We start from the raw sequence: 20882 nt of genomic DNA on the forward strand, positions 1-20882 counted from the left end.
GTTTTGTTGTCTCTCTATGGTTTATTTCGTCTACTGAAACAAGAGATCAAACAAATAACTGTTGCTGTTGCCTCAACGATTTCTCAGTCACGTGTCAGCGTCAGTGGCGCCACAGTACTGCGAACTACGCAAGCGCAGTTGTGCTATTGACGTCGGCTCTCCCGGTGGAAGCACGGTGCCCGTGAGGAGAACGGCGCATGTCGTTTGGTTTGAAATGACAGCTTCTTTTTTTTCGTGGAGCGTAGCGGTGTAGTACTCTGTAGGCACCGTCGTTAGCGCGCGCGTTGGGTGTATTGCATTTGCCAGTTCAAAATGGCCAGAACTGGTGAGGGGCCCTTTAAGAGGATCGATCGAACGACCTGCCCGGTCGATGGTGGGATGGAACCTCGGTAACCGGAACCCAGTGCTCGAACCATGCATTGGACCACAGTAACACTTACACTACGTTGTCGTATCAACGCTACCTTGCTCCTAGGTGATGGTCACGTGTGTCATACTGCGTAGTGCCGGAGCGCGAGAGCCGAAGCGTGACGCAGCAGCTTCCTGGGCGCCAAAGACGCGCGAATGAAATGGGCAAAACTTATAGCATTTGAATAGCCGCTTCGAGAAGGCTCCGCTGCCCCATACATACCAACACGTGCGCTCGATTTGCATAACTTCCTTGCGGCATCGAATGAGCGCGTGAACAAGGGGAACACTGGCTGCGGCGTCAGCGACGCGGGATACTTACTCTACGGCGTTTTTGATCACGGAGCGGTAGCGGTCCCCGGCCTTCGGCTCGGCGTAATCGTACAAGCCGATTGCCAGTACGATCTTGCCGTTGGTGCGTTGAGTCGCTCTTAATATCTGTAAGCACGTAGTGAAAAAAAAGGAAGACAATAAATCTAAAAAATTGTGGGCTTGGAAATAAGGGCAATCAACAGGAATATGTTTTTTCTTTCGCCTCTATACTTCTTTGTTTCAATAAACCACAACCGTTCAGCTCCATACTGTTTTCCTGGGTTCATTATTTGCTTCATGCGGTTGCTGCTATATTAATGGGTGCAAAGTAGCAATGGCGAGGCCAAGAAATTTCGAGACAATAAAAGCTATAATAAAACCGATACTGCGTAAGATTAAGTCCGGCTAATGGCAGAAAAGACGACGAATGACTCGAGAACGCAGCAAAATAGCCGAGTTTTATTAATCTATTTTTTTATGTTTGGGTCTCTGCCACAGCACGGAGCTCTTTCCTGATGTTAGAGGTTATGTTAGGGGTTCTCTCGCTCTGATCTGACACTTAGTCATTGTCCTTTTTTTGCGAGAGCCGGCGATTTGCACGTAACAGCATTTGGAATGAGCACACTAACTACATTATGCATTCTGTGAAAAAAGTAGCTATGCGCAGGACAATTCAAACCAACAACGGAGAAAATTTAGGTTCCACGAAAGCCTGATTTGATAAATGGCCTAACGTCGAGTTCAGAAGGGAAAGATCAAAAAGCTGCTACTCGTTCGTTTATTGCCGGCTCTTTCTAGCAAATTATTGGTAAACGGTTAAGGACAGCACTCCACGATGCTTCTGCAAGATGATTTTTGTTAACGTCAGAATCGTTTGCGCCGTGAGTGCATACTGCGCGACCGAACAAACGATGGGTGCGTTGCAGGTTTAAAGGATTCGCCTTGTCAGCTGAATCTGCTGCCGCCACTCATTCTGGTGTGGCTATGGCGCATAGCTCGTGACACGCAAGCGCGTAGGTTCGGTGGCCCGAGAGGAAGTAGCCTTCAAATTCTGCCCGATTGTCAAGATCTGCGTTGGTGGCGTATTGAGCCAATCACAGAGGTCGGGGCAGCCCCGCTGGCCAATCAGAGCTGACGAGATGGCGAGTTCGACAGTATTGTCACGCGGCAGTGACGGCGTCGGTATATCGCGGAACTTCATAGTATCCCTGGCAGAAAAGGGCTATTACGGCAAATTAGGTGGTCGTCAAAATAAAAAAATTACCTTCAGTTATAAGAAATTATGCCGGAACCCTTCACTGGCAGTACAAGTGGGATCACTTAGAAAAGAAAAAAACTCCGTGCGAAAGAAAGAAACGTTTCTGTGGAATTCGTCGTGTCGAAACGAAACATTGATAGCTAATGTATAAAAGAAAGTTTCAGTCTACATATTAATTTCACAGATTTTTCAGACTGTGCAAGCTACAATACAAGCTACAAAAAAAAATATGTGACCGATCCTCTTCCCTGAAATACAGGCCACAATGGATTACAAGCACTTGCACTAATATTATGAAGCACATTGTATGCTCTCATGCTGCCACCTTTCTATAATTTTCTGAACACCAACGAACATGGCTTCAGGAAAGAGATATCTCGTCACACTCAGCTTGCTCTTATCCTTCGTAACTTACACCAGCCCTTGATACTAGTTCTCCACTGATGCTATCTTTCTTCGCTGCTTTTGACCAAGTGCGCCTCCTTTCGTCTAATACTTAAGCTTTCACGACCTTAATCTCCATCGGACGGTCGCAAACTGCATTCATGGGTCTCTAACAAATAAGCAACAATCCGTTTATCATACCTCTTACTCTTTCGGTTTTTCTTACGTTCGTTCTGGAGCACCAAATGGTAACCCCCCAAGTTCCTTTGCTCTTTCTACTATAGATTAATGACCTGTCCCGCAATCTCTATTTTAAAATACGTCTTTTTGCCGATGGCTGTGTAGTTCACTGCCCCATCACCTCATCAAACGATGCCTCTATTCTTAAGCATGACATTAAACTAATCAAAGAATGGTACAGTAAATGGCTAATGTCACCTAACTTAAAAAAAACAATGCTAATATCGTTTAACCGTCGACGTAACTATACACCAAATGCTCTAGTTCTCAGCGATACGGCAGTTTCCACGGCTCGTGCGGTAAATAGTTAGGTCTGCACATTTCTCCAGGTGTGACTGTTGAAATTATTTACGTCATTAATTCCGCAATTCTTGTTCTCGTGTTTTTTTTTCTGACGACCTACACAGACTTAGCGCCGCGTGATCCAAGATTTCTCGCCTGCGAAACCCTGGTTGGAATACGCGTGTTTCTGCGTTCGACCTTCCCCAGTATCGGTTAACGTACGCCCTCGAAATCAGTCCAATGCCAGGCCGCGCGATTCGTAGTCTTTGGTTACTTTTTTCCCCGCCAGCGTTTCGGCTTTAAAATCGTAGTTTGATTTACCCCCCGCTAACCTCTCGCCGCAAAAGAACCCGTCCATACTTTTATCACAGTCTTTTTTTTACCAATCGCATTTCATCGTGATAACACGTTCATCACACCAGCACACCGCATCGCCACAACCAGCGACATGAACACGGCCTGCCCACCATGGGCTCGCACGATTACGTATACGAGCAGTTTTTTTTTTGCTTCGGCACACTGCGTGAAACTGGAATGCTCTTCCCTGTTCCATTGACACTATTAAACACTTCGCTTTCTTCAAATCTATTTTTGACGACGCACAGAAATCGTCACAATCACAACGGGTCGCCATGTAATAACCCACATCACCCTGACCGCCCCCCCCCCCCGCCCTTGGAGGTAACAATAAATAAAAATAAAATAAATAAACGAAGTAAATAAACTGTACTTCGCCGTCAACTTTAGGTACAAAAATTCACGGAAAGCGCTGAAGGGATTTTAGCAACAATTTGCGGATGTTTTTGTACTCGGATAACGGTGCAGTCATTTTTAAGACGCCATAGCACGACTGCTCATATGGCTCCTGAATAGAGACAGCAATAGAAAAAATATATGTTGCGCAAATGTATTCAGTGTAAATATAAATGAAGGCACTGAACTAAATTGAAATCTGTAGGCACTAGTGCGGGAAAAAGTTGACACTAAAGAAAACATTTCATCATGAATGTTGTTCGCGTAGCTATCTTAGATGTGCCGCGAATGAATTGCGTTGTTGTTATACTTCTGTACTACTTCTTCCCGCCGTCAGTTCTGCATACCCTACTGACATATTGAGCGCACAGAAGAATTGCACAAGATACGTCCTTGTAACATGTAGCTCACGTATCGGTATTAGGCGGGTGTCATTCTGACAACACGTAATATGTTAAGGGTAAAGGCGTGCTGTAAAATGTTAACGACACTGATAACAGGTCGCAGTGACAATGGAATGCAGACGCACGATTAGCAAATCTCTTTTCTCGGTGCGTCCGTTTTCCGTCGCAGCTGCACCTGGTCGACGTGACTATAAAACTGGCTCACGCGTGACCGGCTGGTGGAGCTTACTTTAAGCAAGCTGCTCATGGAGGCATCAAGTCCCGTGCCAAATAAAGACTGCTGCTGTTTAAGCTCTTCATTGTTAAGAACAGGAGCAGAATATATTTCTGCGCCCACTATTCTGTTCGCACAACTCTGCGGAGCATTAATGCATGGTTGGAGACCAACGCGACCTGAACATGAGCGGTACACTGTAAAATTTGCAGCCTTAAAAGCGGAAAAGCGTGTAAATTAGCCTATAACTCGTGCTTCTAGGTACAAAAATGGGCGTAAGAATGTGTTTTATTGGCCGATTTACACCCTTAAGTTAATTATTTAGCAGTGCAAATGGAAGGAGCGTACTCACTTCAAGCACACGTATGGCGTTACTCATGTATATATCCAGATTGGTAAGTCGTGCTAATAGTTTGAGTACGCCGTAGTTCTTTATGTTGTCCGCTGCCAGATTGGTGAGTTCCTGTTGCAGAACCCTGTCGTTCATCCTCTTCGGGTCCAAATAGCTGCATAGAAACAAAAAGGATAAACTTCACCCACCGTTTCTGCCAAACAAATTGGTGTAAATTTGGGTGGAGAGAACAGTATGCGTTCGTTATACGTTCATTATGCGCGGGAAAAATGTTTCAAAAGATCTTTCGTTTTGTAAGAGTGAAAGTCATGTCGCGATGTAGATAATAAGAATGGCACGCGACCCTAGTCTTTCATTTAGGCGTTTCTTAGTGGTATTCGCACCTCGGCGTTGGTGTTCGTTAGGTTAAGCGAGTGAACGTCCTTCCCCCGGCACGATATGCGGGCGAGGAGCGAGGGAGGGCGAGGAGGAAGCGCAGCGCGTGCCACCTGGCGGGGCCTAGCCCCCTAGCGAGCGGCGCACGAAGCGCACATCACCCTCCTGGCACCTCTGAGGTCACCACCTCTCCGGTGCTGACGTCAGAGCATGTAACGAGCGTTCAGGTGCACGCCGGAAAAGGAGAAGCGAGAGAGGAGGAAGTGGCGTCACATCCGCTCTTCTGGTCTGATGTTCAGTCAATGCCAGGCAACTGCTTTCCATTATTTAGCCGGTTAAATATGATGCCACCTTCTTGTGCGTGACGTCACTAGTGACACCATTACTTCCGCTTTATGCTTGCGGGTTTCCAGGAATTTCGCCAATGTCGCGCTCACGTTGCGAGTCTCTGAAGTCTACGATTCTGTGCTTTGCTGTTTGGTAGTCAGTGATATCTAATTAATTCTAGTTATGGCACAGACCAGTATCCCAACTTGAAACTAAACTTATGCAGCGATATCATACCTATAATCGAATCCATGAATGTTGTACTATATTATTTTTTTCGATTTCATTTCTGATTTATTTTGCATTTCGTCTCCGGTCGTCTCAGAAGCGGAACCGCAAGTGCTGCGCAAGAAAGAAGTGCCACTCGATGCTTGTGTCAATATAGAAGTCGCAATCAAAACATTACGTTTTGACATTATGTGTTTTTGAAACAATACGAATCGAATATTGAATGCTCTGATCATTTCATTCGTGAATGGAAAATGTGCTATCCAGTCTTTTAAAATATATATAAGTGCAGTTTGAGCGTGACCCACGTCACCTTGGCTACGCGCGGAGCTGGGACGTTGAGTCAGGTGAGGTGTGTTCCGCGCTTTCATTTGTAAAATTTTCTAAAGGACCAAAGCATGGCTAATTACAACAGCGAAAACGGAACGTTACTGGTAACAATGAGTATAGCCCGCCAGAGTTTGACGGTGCTTTTGGTGCCTCGGAACAGACGCTGAATCGACGCAGCTTCCACTTGCCACGTTTTCGCGTTTCCTCAGACGCCGAAGGGAAAAGCCGCAAAATAAGCAATCCTTTGCAATCGGTGGTGTGTTCTGTGTTACTTAACTGCTGCTAATAAGGTGTTTATGTTTTAGCTTTCCCAGACTAAACTAAGGTTGACTAAGCCACCGAAAGTTGTCCGCAAGCATAGGTAACGCGCAAATTTTCAACGTTCTCGCTGTATTGCAAGTATGGCAGCCATTAGCACGTCGGCGCATACTCCCTTTGTGCATGGAGAATCAGTCACCGATAAGCCTTGATGAATCGGTAGCATAGCACTGGACACGCGGTGAAATGTTCACTGACCGGGTGTCGAAGCTAATCCCGCCTTGTGTCACGGTGTAGGTCTTCATGTACTTCTTGAACTGCTTCCAGCTGGCGTCCACCTCGATGCCGTGCAGCGAGCCATTGACCACGACGACGTCGGTGTAGAACATGTAGTTGCAGAGGTCGTCCGGCGGGTACATGCTGCGTAAGATCGCGAAGCTGCCCACCGTGCAGATCAACTCGCTGGGTGGAGCTGCAGGGTGGCGGCCGATTATTATTATTATTATTATTATTATTATTATTATTATTATTATTATTATTATTATTATTATTAATATTTGTTTTGAACACATATATGCAAATAACAGGAAAGAGAAAGCGCGGAGCAGGCTGGCAATTGTCACCGTGGCGGCAAATTAAATTCAGGAAACACGCGCTGCAGGCTCAGCTTGCCGGCCGTTATTTGCAAGTAAGCCGAGAACACCACAACCACCTAAACGCCATTGCGCGTCAACGAAACAAGTTGTTGACATTTATTGCCGGCCATGGAGAGTATGTTCTCGCGATGAAGACAGTGAAATGTAACTGACTTAAAGTATAGTAAGTACAGTAATAAAGTAAGTAGTAAATGATCTGCTAAACTATCCACATCCGGGAACTCCCTCCATTATATAAAAACCAAACGCTAATATAGGCTTTACATTGCCTTTCCAGCGCTTAAATCAGTTTCTAGGCGTCAGATTAGGCGTATCCAAACAGAAACGTTGACCTGTGTGGGATTAAGGACCTTTCCTTCAGAATTCCCTTCAATCCCTCTTTAAGATCGCACACACCCACGCGTGTGCGTTGCAAGTATGCGTGCGTTTTCCAAGAACCGCAAGCTGGGTTGGTATTCACGTTGAGACGATGTTGTGCGCAACAGGTCGGTTGTCTAACAAAACACAGGAAGGGATACACTTCGCACAAAACCGCAGTTGTGCACTAGGCGACCTAAACCGGCGGCAAGTCGCACATTGACCAAAGCGACAGGTGTATAATCAATGGGCTCAGCGAACACGATCTGTCCCAGTGTAGCTAGGAACGCTGCCAATTCGTAGGTCATTGGCGTAAGTGTGCTTGCAGACCAACGTTCACGGCCAACCGCATTTCATTAAGAGACAAAGACAATATTAACAGAGAGATCATAGAGGCGTTGTACATAAAAAGAAAAGATCGTATATGTGCTGTATCTGAGACTCAGCCGCAGTGAGGTACATGAAGCGTCTGTTGCCTGCAGCAGTGGTCTGTGAGAACTATAAGCAGTAGGAGCTTGATGTGGGTGAGTTGGTGCAACATTCCTGAGGAAAGACAGTGCAAAAGAGACGAGGCCGAAATTGAGACAGGTACTTCAACGGACGCGCGCCAAAATCCAACAACATTTTTATAACGAAATTCATATACATGAAAAAGGAATTGCATCACCATGACGCCATGAACACCCTGTCGCATCAGAAACGCTATCTCTTTCTAAGCAAATGCTACTGGCGGGCAACTAATGCACGAGCCCTCGGCCCTCGCAATGTAAAAGCCTTCCAGCCTCTCCCTTTCTAGTCTGTCTCCGGAACGTGCCAGAAACTTGGTGTGATTGAGGTTTGGACTTCACTTGCAACGCTTGCAGTGTTCAGCCAGATGCTCGCCCGCTTTGTTGTTTACGACCTCGTTTTGCCCAATATGTACCTGCTTGCAGCTTATGGGGATTTCATAGGCGACATTTCTTGTCCATTGAGTTTTGTGCATTCCATGTTTCTTAGAGGGAGGGTCTGGTTATGCTTTCTTGGAGGGCCTGCATTTGACAATTTACACGGCGAACTTAGGAAAATATTAAGATTGTGCCTTTGCGCACCCTTCTTGAGGCTGTTAGACACCTTGTGCCGATATGGGATCACCTGTACCTTACTGCTATCACCCTTGCGTGTTTAACATATTGAACAACCTTTCACAAACGCTAGAAGCTAAATATGATTTAAAACAGGCTTCGATCAGCTGTGTGACCTGTTTATTAAAGCTGCTATCTACTTTGTGAACACAATATTTATTTAGTGCTTCATTTAAGACGTCACAGCGACTCCTCTTATTACTAATTTGGAGTGGGCACTGTCATACGAAATCAGCTGCTTGCTCAGCCGTGTCTGCTACTCCCAACACCAATGTGTGAACGTGTTAAACAACGTCAGCTCGAAATCAAAGTAACGAATGTACTGCTCGCACGCGACGTTTATAGCAAACCTTGGACGCGTTTTTAAAGGTGTTCATCACCGTTTCTATTGTGTCACCTAGTGTCGACTGCGGTACTTCGTTAGCGATCACTAGGCAGTCGTCGACGTAGCTCAGTACGGTAGGAGCACACGACTGATCCAGAATGCCGTTTACACGCCTGTCAAAGGTGCTAAGAAAAATATTCGATAGAATGGAGGTGAGCGACGACCCAATGCGAATGCCTTTGCGTTGAACATAATGCTTGCTTTCGAAAATAATGACGACCGACTGAAGGTAAATGTTCAGTAAATCTAAAAACTGGTCACAATTTATTCCAGTCGTACAAACGAACTAAAACTCATTTAAGTTTATTTTATCCCTAATGGCACGCAGGAAAAAAAAACGCTCGTCCGTTCAAGCTGTCTTTTTTTTTTGTCCTCGTCTCATCTGTGCTGTTTTTCTTCCAGCACTTTAAGGTACATGATTTACGGAACCAAATGCACAAGTCACATTTATTCACGCATTAGAAAGCTCACGTGCCTGACTTAGTGAAATTTTCTGATCGTGCTTGCTCCCAATTCGTAGCCGGCCCGTTTGTTTTGTCAAGGGTGTTTGAACACTAGTGTACAGAAATCACCTCCCCCGGCTGGTGACGCCCGAGATTGCTTGGCGCCGCTCAAGCCCGGCGCTCTCGCAGATGGTTGGGCTTCCTGGGCGTGCCTCAGTTCTCGTGCGCTTGCTCTCCCTATGGAGACGGACGCGTTCCACATTGGCCAATGACGTTAGATATCCATCTCTTCGGTGCACGAGTCACTTCACGCCATTTCTGAACCATACCTTTCCAACGAAGGAGGGCCAAAGCAGAACAAGCCTTAAATTACCTTATTACCCCTGATGGGCGCCAGTTTGAGTTTAAATTTAAGTTATATCCTGGCGTAATTAGCTCTCACAATTGCGACCATTCCTGCTCAGATGGACAGATGTACTCGCCAGTTTGCCATAGTTTAATGTATTCTTTGCTTGTTGTACGTTGCTTTCGCCATGCGGTGGTCCTTGGAAGAGTTCTTGTATAAATTGGCCGTTCCTTCAATAAATAAAAACACCCGTTGCCATTTTGCGGTCATGTCGACCGTTCCTTCCAATTCTCCATATGTTTTGCGCACAATGTGTGCTTGCTTGGTTTAAGCCAAATTAACAAGGAAATTAAAGGTAGCCAATAGGGCGTTTCGGACTTTCCGGAAATGTTCCCGAAGGGGCAAAAGATTACAGAGTTTAAATTTGTCCTACTGCGCGTCGCAGAATTGCGAACCATCATTGACGATGACGTGAACACCAGCGTTGGTGGTGGACTCTCATGGCGCATAGTTTAACCAGAGTGGGCACAGAGCTGGTATTACAGCTATGAACCATATTGTCTACTTAACCCTTTCAATTTAGGACATTGTGGGAGAAAGCGCACTCCAATTCCTGGGTTGCTTTCGCAGATATTATAAAACGAACACAACTTTTATTTTTGGTTATTCAGAAGGAAACAAGATGACACAGATGATGGCAAATGCAGTTTAGTATTGTTGTCCTCACTAGAACGTAGAGAACGTACGAGTACGTAAGCGACACGGTGTGACCGAAATGGCGGAAACGTACATGTGCGTCAGTGACACGGAAAGGGTTACATACGCTAGTGTAAAGTATCGACGGGGATATAATCATGAGCATTGCTTTTTTTTCCTTAAGAGGGAAGACCTGCGCATCGCAAGAGCTTTTCGTGCGTGTTGTGGTTGAACAAGGCATCATGAGACGTCGCTACCAGCGTCGGTTCTAATATACAGGGTGTCCCAACTGCCATGCACCAAGATTGAAAAGTTTGCAAATGTCATGTAGCTTGACAGAACCAAGGTAATATTGTTTCCCGTTGCTTGGAGATACTCAGGTAACTTTTTTCGTTCCGCCAAATGGCATAATCAACTTTTCAAACGCTATAATTAGATTAAAAAGGCGAATGAGCAAATTGTTGGGCAACATGAACAGCTCCCGATACAGCTTACATATTAACAGGAGAAGACGTCAGCACGTGTACACTTCATTATCGCTCAAAACTGTTTTGCGCCTAGAGCGCCATGCCAAGATTACACGGAACCTTGTTTGAAATTGTAAGATTGGCACCCCACCTCTCTTACGAGTGTAAGAGCGTAGAAACAGTGCGCCACTGCACGAAACAATGCAATAGATATAAATATTTTTTTTTGCATGCTGTGTACGACCTTGCGCCAACGCATTTACGCACTTGGACTCCGTTTTCAACCAAGCAAAACATATACAAATAATTTTTATCTTTATGTAAAGCAAAACTAGCCCAATATGGTGAACACTGGGACTCTGTCCAAAGTTGCCCTGCCTATGGGTGGTTCCAGGTCAAATTTTAATATACGCGTGAATATATAGTCTGCTGTACAGCGCCGTGACCAAATTTTCGTGCCAGGTATGTGTTCGGTGAAGCCTAGAGGTGTCCGTCAGGCCTTTTCTAATGTTCTCGCATACGCATGCATCGCCGTTTACAGATAAATATTTAATTCAGAGTGAACAGACAGCACCAACACTGCCAGAGGTAAGAACGGCGCAAGTGTACTAGCAGCATTTGGTTAAAGGACCCAGGCCGTCCACACCTTTTAGTTTGCTTGCCGAGATTTGTTCACTGCACTGCTGTACGATGAAGTAGTACTGCACATGCTAATGGGAAGGTAACCTGAGGTACTTGAAATAAAGACATGGCCGTCACGTCAGGAGTTTAGCCACTTCAATGTCCTTGTGAGAAATTGCCCTTTATCAGAAGAAATTTTCTTATTGCCTAACCTAGGCTTGGAATCCCTACACCCAGGGAATTGTTTTCTAGAGTTAGTAACACTGCGCGAAAGGGCGGTGTAAGAGTTGGGGTCCGTCATAAAATAAGTGTTAGCTCGCCTATGCCGTCGCCCGACTCATCCACGTTGAGGACATTCTTGAAGGGAGGGACTTGTTCTCATCGAGAACGAGGAATATGGGATTTATTTACAATATATACATGAAGGGTGGAGAACGCTACATTTCTTCAGTCTGACATGAGTGAAAACGAAAGCATACCAAGCAGCCCGAAACGGCTCCTTAAAAACCCTCGGTCCTCCCTAGATCCCTAGGTGAGAAAAAACTGCCGTTCAACCTTCGTCCAATGGGAGCGTCCAAAGTTATAGAAGTCGACCCGCCTTTGACGGGGAGGGTTCAGATACTCACTTCCGCGTATTGGTTTCACTGAACACCCCGAGGGGAGTGGGTCGTCGTAGACAGGGGTTGATACGCTTCACGCGAGCAGGCGCACTTTCATGCGAGTGCTCACCCCGCAGCTCGCCGCCGCGTCTATCAATTGACTGTGACGACTTCTGGGGCCCGTGAGAAAGCACCACAAAACCCCCTTTTCCTGGAGTTCCCTTGCTCCAAGTAGACCGTGAAGGGGACAGCGAATCGACCAACAATACACGGTGCGCCGGACGTGGCAGACTCGCTGGCGCCGGTAAAGGTCCGAAAGTTGCATTCCTGAAGATCGCTACTCTCGCAGGTCGATCGAAACAATTGCAGCGGGCCGTGAAAGGTTTACCGTTCGGTACCCCTGCAGGCCGATCGTAACAGCTCCTCCATGGCCCGGCAAATCTCGACTGGCCAGTGCTGATAACCGCTGGGCAGGAAGAAAATGGCTGGTTGCAAGGGGGGTGGGGGGCATGCCTTGGCTTGCAGCGACCAGCTGTGAAATGATGACACCGCCCCTAAACATCCAACAAGGACAGGCAATTGCAAAGCGAACCCCACAAAACGGCTCTGCACCGAGATGACGTTTCTTGGATCTAACTCTAGGCACGCTAGGCTTCAAAGAAAACGGAAGTGCAGAAACAACAGATGCTGCATTTCTCTACGCCAATTTTTGAAGGAATTTCGTGCTGACAAATTCAGCAATCATGGATGGAGTTCTGGTAAATGAGAGGGAATCTTCGTGGCTTAACAAAATTAACAATAACAACCCCCCAATTTAGGCGGGATCCCTTAACGCAGGATTCAATGTAGCCTGCCTCAACCATCCGCATTGCTATGAAACTATCCCTTCTTATATATAAGGGAGAAGTTGTTCTCTTGGAGAGTGAGGCTCCATCGGATCAAGCGGCCATTTTTGTGTGACGTTTGATTGAGCCACCTCAGAGGGCAGTGGTCGGTCTCGAAGATGGACCACGCTCCGTACAAGTAACATGACAACTTCTGAGCTGCCCAAACTAAACACGCCCATTCCTTCTCTGAAACCCTCTAGGCTTCCTCTCTTACAGTTAGTTTATGGCTGGCATAGAGTATAGGATGTTCCTTATTATCGTTGCCGACCTAAGTACCACGCCCATACCCCTGTCGCTTGTGTCGCACTGAACTATGAATTCATTTGCGTAGTCTGGCGCGCGAAGCACAGGACGAGAAGCCCATAGCGTTTTCAAACCTTGGAAGGCATTCTCTTTGTCCTTATCCCAGTGCACGCTATTCGGTGCTCCCTTTCGGAGGGCGTCCGTTAAGAGTTGCTATTTTCGAGTAATTAGGAATGTACCGTAGATAGTGCCCCACAAGTCTCCAAAACGAAGGAATGTCTGTTTTCGTGTGCGGCTGTGCAAAAGCTCCAATCGTAACTATTTTCAGCTCGGCCGGCCGTCTCGTGCCCTGGCCGACAACATGGCCCAGATAAGTAACTTGCAAACAGCCAAATCCACACTGTTCCGCCCTGATCGTTAAGCCTGCCTCCCTCAACCGTGAGAACACCTGTTTGATGTGCGATACGTGCTGTTTCCAGCATTCCGAGTAAATTGCTACATCATCAAGATATGGCAAGGCGAACTCCTGCAAGTCTTAAGACAATATCCATTAACTTAGAGAAGCTAAACGGCGCGTTCTTCAGCCCGTAGCTGAGGGCGAGAGGGCGAAAAGGGCCTACAGGTGAGATAAATGTGGCTTAGGGGCTGGCATTTTCTGAAAGGGGAACTTGCCAGTATCCCCGCTCGAGATCTATAGTTGAAATGTATTTAGCAGCGCTAACTCTTTCGATTCGTTCCTCAATGATAAGTATCGGGTACAGCTGATCCCTAGGGATGGCATTTAACTTACGGTAATCAACACACGGACGAGGGTCCTTATTAGGGGTTTCTACAAGTATTAGCGCTGACGTGTGGTCACCCTCAGCGGGCTCAATAACTCCCAACTCTAGCATGTGCTGTATCTCTACCTCCGTAATTTCTCTCTGTCCTGAAGACACCCTGTAATGCTTTGGTCTTACGGGTTCGGTTGATGTCAGCTCTGTTTCATGCGTTATTAATGCGGTTCTACCTGGCCGATCGCTGAATGTGTCGAGATATTCCCCTAATAGCCCTCTTAACTCCTCTAGCTGCTCGGGCCTAAAAGTGTGTGAGCTTACCGAATGTTTAAACCACTTCTTCCAGGCTGATTTCAGAGTTGGAGGTCGCCTTATACTCATTATACTCGGTGCTAGTGTCATCCTGCTACTTGATGGTGAAGTTAACGACTCCGCTACGCTCCATGTACGGCTTCATCAAATTGCAGTGGTATATCCTCACCTCCTTCCAGCGACCGGGCAACTTCATAAGATAGTTAGTATCGGAAAGTTTGCGCAACACTTTAACGGGTCCATCCATGTGGACTTTAAGCTTGTTCTTGAAGATTTGAGGACCATTACCTGGTCTCTGGCGTTAAAGGTACGAAGCCTCGCATTCTTGTAGTAATAGAACTTGCCGTTCTTTTGAGTTACTATCATGTTCTTTTCGACTAGTTCTTGAATTGCACTTAGCCTTTCCAACAGATTTAGCAAGTATTCTACCACTGTTGGACTCTCTCTCAATTTTCCTCCCACATCTCTCTTACCATTCTGCGTGGAGAACGCAGTGTCCTCCCATAGACTAGTTCTGCTGGCGAGATCCCTGTTGCCTCATGAGGAACCGTTCGCAAAGGAAACAAAGTGGCCGGAAGACAATTCTCCCAGTCCTCCATGAGCTAGTAACAGAGCGCCCGCAAAACTAGTTTAAGCACTGAATGCCTTTACCCCGCGCTTTTGTAAGAATGTGGAAGTCAGTGAGCTGGTGAATACTGACCCTTGATCCGCCTGAATTTCGGCTGGAAACCCAACTCGTGCGAATACTGACAAAAGCATGTCTACAGCTTCGGTGGAGCTGAGTCCTTTCAGAGCGATTGCTTCCGGAACTTTGTAGCCGGACGCAGCATGGTAAATGAGTACCTGTCACTCGAGTTTTGTCTTCGGTAGAGGCCCTACCGTGTTTATCACAAATCGTCTGAAAGGTTCTGAAATTAAGGGCTCTACATTTAGTGGAGCTTTCAATGTTTCTTCTGGTTTAGCCGAGCGCTGGCAGGCGTCACATGATCTTACAAAGTTTTCTACGTCTTTGAAACAGCCAGGCCAGTACTATTCTATAAGCAAGCTTTCCTTCCATTTGTTTATGGCTAGGTGGCTAGACCACCCATTTCCATGACAGAGACTCAAAAAGTCCTCCTTGTTCTTAGTAGGTACGACTAACTGATCTAGAATCATGCCCTTTCGGTCTCTGTAGTGCGGATACAACAATCCTCCTCTCTCTTGTATCGTCACGTTGCGCCTAGCAATACCTTCTTTAGCTGTGTGATGCAATTTAGCTAAGCTGTTATTATTCTTTTGCTCGGCTGCCAGTGACGCTATGTCCACATGTAAGAGCCGATCAGAGTTCTTTGAGGCCGATGAGAGGAACGACTCTGTCTCACTTGCGAGTGCGTCAGCTGGCTCAGCCTGCAGGTGTGAACTTTGACGCCCTCGTGATCCACTCTCATTGAACTGGTCAGCTGGCAGGGTTTCCTCAACCATTTTTTCGTCCCTCGAGCCTAGCTCGGATTCGGCTACTGGTTACTTTTTTTGCTACTTTCTCTGGAGCAACTTTTGCATTTTCAGCCTAAAGCGACGCGATTTTATGAGCTTGGCCTGGCGTCAACGCCTGTACTACGCCCTCTCCCAGTTTAAGCCCGTGGTCCCGCAGTAACTTATCCGACCGATTAAAAAAACTTGTAAGGGTACTGCAGCGACAAGGATTTGCAAACCGTAGTCTCGGTCAGGAGCTCCCCGAACGGTCCACTGATTTTCACTTTGGCCATGGGTAGCCACACGCTGTGTTCTTGTACATCCTGTTTGATCCATGCTACTTCTCCCGTGAAGTCATCTACCATCACCTAAGACGGATGGACAATATCCACAGTGGCCGCACTGCCTCGCAGCACCCGACATGGTTTGCCATTAACTTGCAGGTCGAAAAGTTATAGGCTTAAAACTTCCATATTCTCGTCTTTTTCATCCACGTAGGAGAAAACTACGCTAGGCTTCCCGCAATTTACAGCGATATGCCCGAAATTGCGGCGCTTATAGCAGCGGATCGGTCTAAACCATTCGAACTTTCTTTTCTGCTCTTTCTGTACGGGAGGGGGGGGGGGGTTATCCGTTTGACTTCTCGCTCTGATCTGTGGGCTTTTCCTGCATGTCGACAGTCTCCGGTAGTCTAGTCTGCGAACCCTTTTTGAACGGAACAAGACACATGCATTCCATACTCATGTCTCTGCTCTCGTACACTTCCGCGCTTTTCAACCACGCGACTAGGTTGGCCTTTAAGCCGTATGCAAAATCCGCATACCCCTCGCTATCCTTCTTTCCCTTGCTTCTAAACCTTTGCCGAAAAGCTTCGGCTGAAAGGCGGCACTTCTTCAAAAGACCAGCCTTAACCTTCACATAATCATGCATATCTTGTGCACTGAGTGTGGCGATTACTTCCGCAACATCATACGGACAGCAACCCCTGTGGCCATGTATGCGGACCGAAGTTCATCTTCTCGCAAGTCGTTTCAAAATTTCCTAGGAACAAGCCTATGTCGTTCCCGACCTCAAATGGCTTTAACAGCCTGTTCATGCGGTATGATTCTGCCTCACGTGATCGTCCCAAAGTCCCTTCACTTCCTTGAGACAACTCCAACCGTTTGCTTTCAAGCATTTTTCTCAACTCGCGCTCCTCTCTGGCCCGTTTCTCTCTTTTCCTAAGAAGTTCTAACCGATTTCAATGTCCTCCTCACTGGTTTGTTCGGAAATAGCCTGAAATAATTCCGATTTTAGCATTTCCTTACGTACCTCTAGGCCCAGTTCGTCACCAACAGTCAACAATTCGTCTCTCAGCACTGCCCTTAACTCCATGATTGCTGCTTTACTGCCTTGGTCCTGGTCACTAAACATACCTTAGTTAAACGCAACTTAGCTAACAATCAACAACCCAGCTTCGCTACTGTTCTAAAGTGGACAAACACAAAATGAAGCCTAGATAGTCAAAGCAAGAACCAAGCGTTCACCGCAGACGCAGCACCACGTTGCCATGTCCGTCTCACCGCTGCCAGCCAGTTGTAAGGGTTTGAGTCGGGCATGAAACAAGTGGTAGCTGGCCTATGCCATCGTCCGACTCATCCACGCTGAGGACGTTGTTGAAAGGAGGGACTTGTTCCCATCGAGAACAAGGAATATGGGATTTATTTACAATATCTACATGAAGGGTGGAGAAAGTTATATTTCATCAGTCTAGCATGACTGACAACGACAGCACACCAAGCAGCCCCAAAGGGCTGCTTAAAAACCCTCAGTCCTCCCTAGATCCCTAGTTGAGGGAAAAGTGTCGTTCAGCCTTCGTCCATTAGGAGCGTCCAAAGGCATCGTAGTCAACCCGCCTTCGAGCGGGAGTGTTCACGCACTCACTTCCCCACTTTGGTTTCACTGCACACACCGAGGGGAGTGGGTCGTCGTAGACAGGTGTTGATACAGCTTAACCCGAGCAGGCGCCTTTCGATTCCAGAGCTGACACCGCAGCTAGCCGCCGCGTCCGTCAATCGACTTTGTTAATTTCTGGGGCTCGTGAGAAAGCACCGCAAAACCCCTTTCCCCGGAGTTCTCATGCTACAAGTAGACCGTGAAAGCGACAGCGAATCAACCAGCAATTCACGGCCCGCCGGACGTTGCTAGACTCGTTGGCGCCGAGAAAGGCTCGAAGGTCGGTTCTCCGAAGATCGCTACTCCCGCCGGTCGATCGAAACAATTGTACTGGGCCGTGAAAGCTCTACAGTTCAGTACCCGTGCAGGCCGAGCGTAACAGCGGGTGGCGTGAAGGCGAGCGAAAGCGAAATTTTTTTACCTCCCGCGTCGGTGTCTGGGGTAACGCGAATGAGTCCTTTGAATCGAATAGAAGTGGACAAGTAGCATTTTCTTCCATCTTATAGTGCAACGCAATGTCGTTTTAATTACTTGTGTCTGGAGCAAAGTGACAGAATTATAATGAGGAGTGGCCACGTAACCGTGCTATAGTACTCGAAAGTCACGGGTGAGTCTCAAATCCTATCCTGCGTTTACCTCTGTTTCTCGATTTGTAAAGCTCTCTTCGCAATAACACTAACGCCTTAGAGGCTCTTGAGAATTCATCGGTCCCTTCAGCGTCACCTGACATTTGCCTTCAGCGTACGTTTAGACGTGAGTGCGCGCATATTCTAGCTGGCTGTGAAGATAGAAAATACCGGTCTACCTTCGCCGCCAAAATTTGCTGCGCGTTTTTCATGTTACTTTGACTCTGTGTCACGTTTCGACAAGGTCGAGCATGTCGTGTCATGTGAGTCCCAACACGTTTTAGAGCTGAAGTAAACTTCCGATTTCTCTACAAGGTCACTGAAGCACCATGGTGGCTGAGGGACGCGTTTACGATTGAATTTTCCGGCGCATCTCTTGTCGTGATTCGCCATTTTGCCTTGCTGGCTCTCAAAAGTTTCACGTACACCAACACCCAGATCGCATTTATTCTCAGCAATACCTTCCCCTCAATAGCAATAGTTATCATCGAGCTAGTTCCACACAGCCGGTGCGCAGTTGCCTCGCGTATTCTCACAACAGTGCGTAAAAAAAACCACGTGTTCGACAGTAACCAGCACAAGCACGATAGACCGAAGACGCAACTGTGGACATGACTTACGCTTTGGTGCCGGCGTCACCAGCACGACGGAGACTGGAGGAGGAACGATAACGGGAACAGGGGTGGGGGCAGGAACACGGGCGGGGTCGGCAACAGGGGAAGGGGGTACAGAGACGCCTCGCCCGGTTCCGGACCCACCGGTTCCGCCTCCTCCGCTTGGTCCACTTCCACTCGGGACTTTTCCCCTCGGTCTGCTTCCGCTTGGTCCCCCTCCGCTTGGTCCCCCTCCGCTAGGCCCCTTTCCGCTAGGTCCCCCTCCGCTTGGTCCGCCACCACTGGATCCATCTCCGCTTGGCGCCCCTCCGCTTGGTCCGCCACCACTGGATCCATCTCCGCTTGGCGCCCCTCCGCTTGGTCCGCCACCCCCTCCCTCGCCTTCCCCGCCGCGTCCGCCACCAACTCCTCCTCCGGAATCGATCTCGGAGTCTCGACCGGTATCCGACACTACGTAGGAAAGTGATAAGACGTTAGTAACGCGGCACAAGGAGAACAAAGACGACGAAAATATTGCATTGCATGACGCATGTGATGTAAGAATTCCTTTCATTTTTATAATATTTTTCCCTTCGTCATTGGTTCTCACGACGCCCCCCCCCCCTCCTCTATTGCTCGTATCGGCCACTCGGTGGGGTAGATGATAAGAAATAAATAGAATTCGAAGGCAAAGAATCGCTTCACAATATGGCTCTAGATGAAATAATCCTTGTGCGTTCAAATCGCATTCTGTTCCAGCACACGATTTTCGAATGTACGGACTCGGATTTTCGAAATTTGCAAGGTTCCATGTCTGTCCTAACTACGCGGGACGTAATGGCCATGGTAGCGCACGGGAGCAAAGCTACTCTTAAAACTCTTCCTTCAAATGGCTGTACTCGAAGTCACCCTTAAGAGGAAAGAGCTCAGGACGAAAGAGCAGTGGTGATGCCACCTTGAAGTTGCCGCGTCTGCTCGGTGTGACGTCAGCTATTTTTACCGGTTCTGCTCAGGCCTAGTTAATTTATATCGGTAAGGATGGGCAACAGGATGGTATTTTAAACGAGGACACATGACACGTTTCAGTAAAGCTTTCATCGCTACAATGGCTCAAATATGGCTGAAATACTTTAATATAAGTGACGTCACACTGGTGTACCGTAGCTGGGGTTACGACTCCAAATAAAAAAAAGTTGAAATGTGTCTTTTCCTTTATTGACCTTTTCATGTGAAAGTAATGATGTCAGAGGCGAATTAACTAATTTCGCAGGCAATGCTGAGAAGTGGCGCACTTAAAGGCGAAGCTTAAGTTTATTGACGGCCACAAGCGGGCTGATTTAGGATATTATTACTTTTACAAACATTTCTTGAAAATTAACAATCAAATAGAAACTAAAGTAGAAAGTTTACAAATTGATAACCGATTATACTAATAGCAGATATCACTCGTTGTGTCCATTCCACCCTTTGCAGCAGCTAAAGTGGACAAACGTGATAAACGAGTTTATTGTTTCCGTGAAATTACCATTCTTACGGATGCTGTGCTAAAGTCACACTAAGTTGTATATAGCCACACAATGGTAGTTATATTACCAGCGCATTGCATATGCTACTATTTTCTTCGTTTGAGAAGTCTTAATAGTAGCAGTTATGAGAAATGCGATATCGCTTCCGATAGTGCTGAGACAGGAGTTAACTTATTATTTAGGCTTTCTGAAAAATTCGCCTTTCCGACTAACGTTTCTAAGAAATTGGTAGCCTACACTTAACATTTACATTCTACAGATTTTTATCCAACAAAATTTAATTCAGTTCGCTTGCAGGGAATGCCTAGAAAAAATAAAGCACTTTTTCCGTTCACAAGTATTTACAGAAACTATGGCCGTAAACCTTCTCCTCAAGCTCGAGTGGTTCGTTTTCTTCATAGTGCTGGAACTTTACACTGAGAGAACGATAATTGCAAGAAAGTGATCTATACCGCGAAACAATTGTTGCTCTCATGGTTTTTGTCCGTAACGCGCCACTGACGTCGCTGCCTCCGAGCGACCACGACATGTTTTAAAGACACCATCAATCATTGTTTTAATTACGTAGAGCATTTCAAATATATTAGGGGATAAATGTAGCGGGTCCCCGTAGGTCGTGCAGAGGCTGTGAAAAAAGGCGACGCGGTAGCGGAGAGACGCGCGCACGCACAGGCGCACCCCCACACACGCACACACACGCACACACACGCACACAC

At 46.9% G+C, this 20882-nt stretch overlaps 1 protein-coding gene across 1 annotated transcript in view; it reads right to left on the minus strand.

Annotated features, from left to right (window-relative positions):
• Positions 1 to 726: 726 nt before the first annotated feature.
• Positions 727 to 20882, minus strand: part of LOC142588785 (uncharacterized) — a 31022-nt gene continuing 10866 nt past the window's right edge. Inside the window, exons 6-9 of the mRNA XM_075700605.1 lie at positions 18668 to 19111; positions 6384 to 6597; positions 4608 to 4761; positions 727 to 846 (exon numbers count right to left, since the gene is read on the minus strand). Coding sequence (XP_075556720.1) covers positions 727 to 846; positions 4608 to 4761; positions 6384 to 6597; positions 18668 to 19111 — 932 coding nt within the window. The remainder of the gene's footprint in view (positions 847 to 4607; positions 4762 to 6383; positions 6598 to 18667; positions 19112 to 20882) is intronic.

Source organism: Dermacentor variabilis, chromosome 7, assembly GCF_050947875.1.
Source record: "Dermacentor variabilis isolate Ectoservices chromosome 7, ASM5094787v1, whole genome shotgun sequence".
NCBI lineage: Eukaryota > Metazoa > Arthropoda > Arachnida > Ixodida > Ixodidae > Dermacentor > Dermacentor variabilis.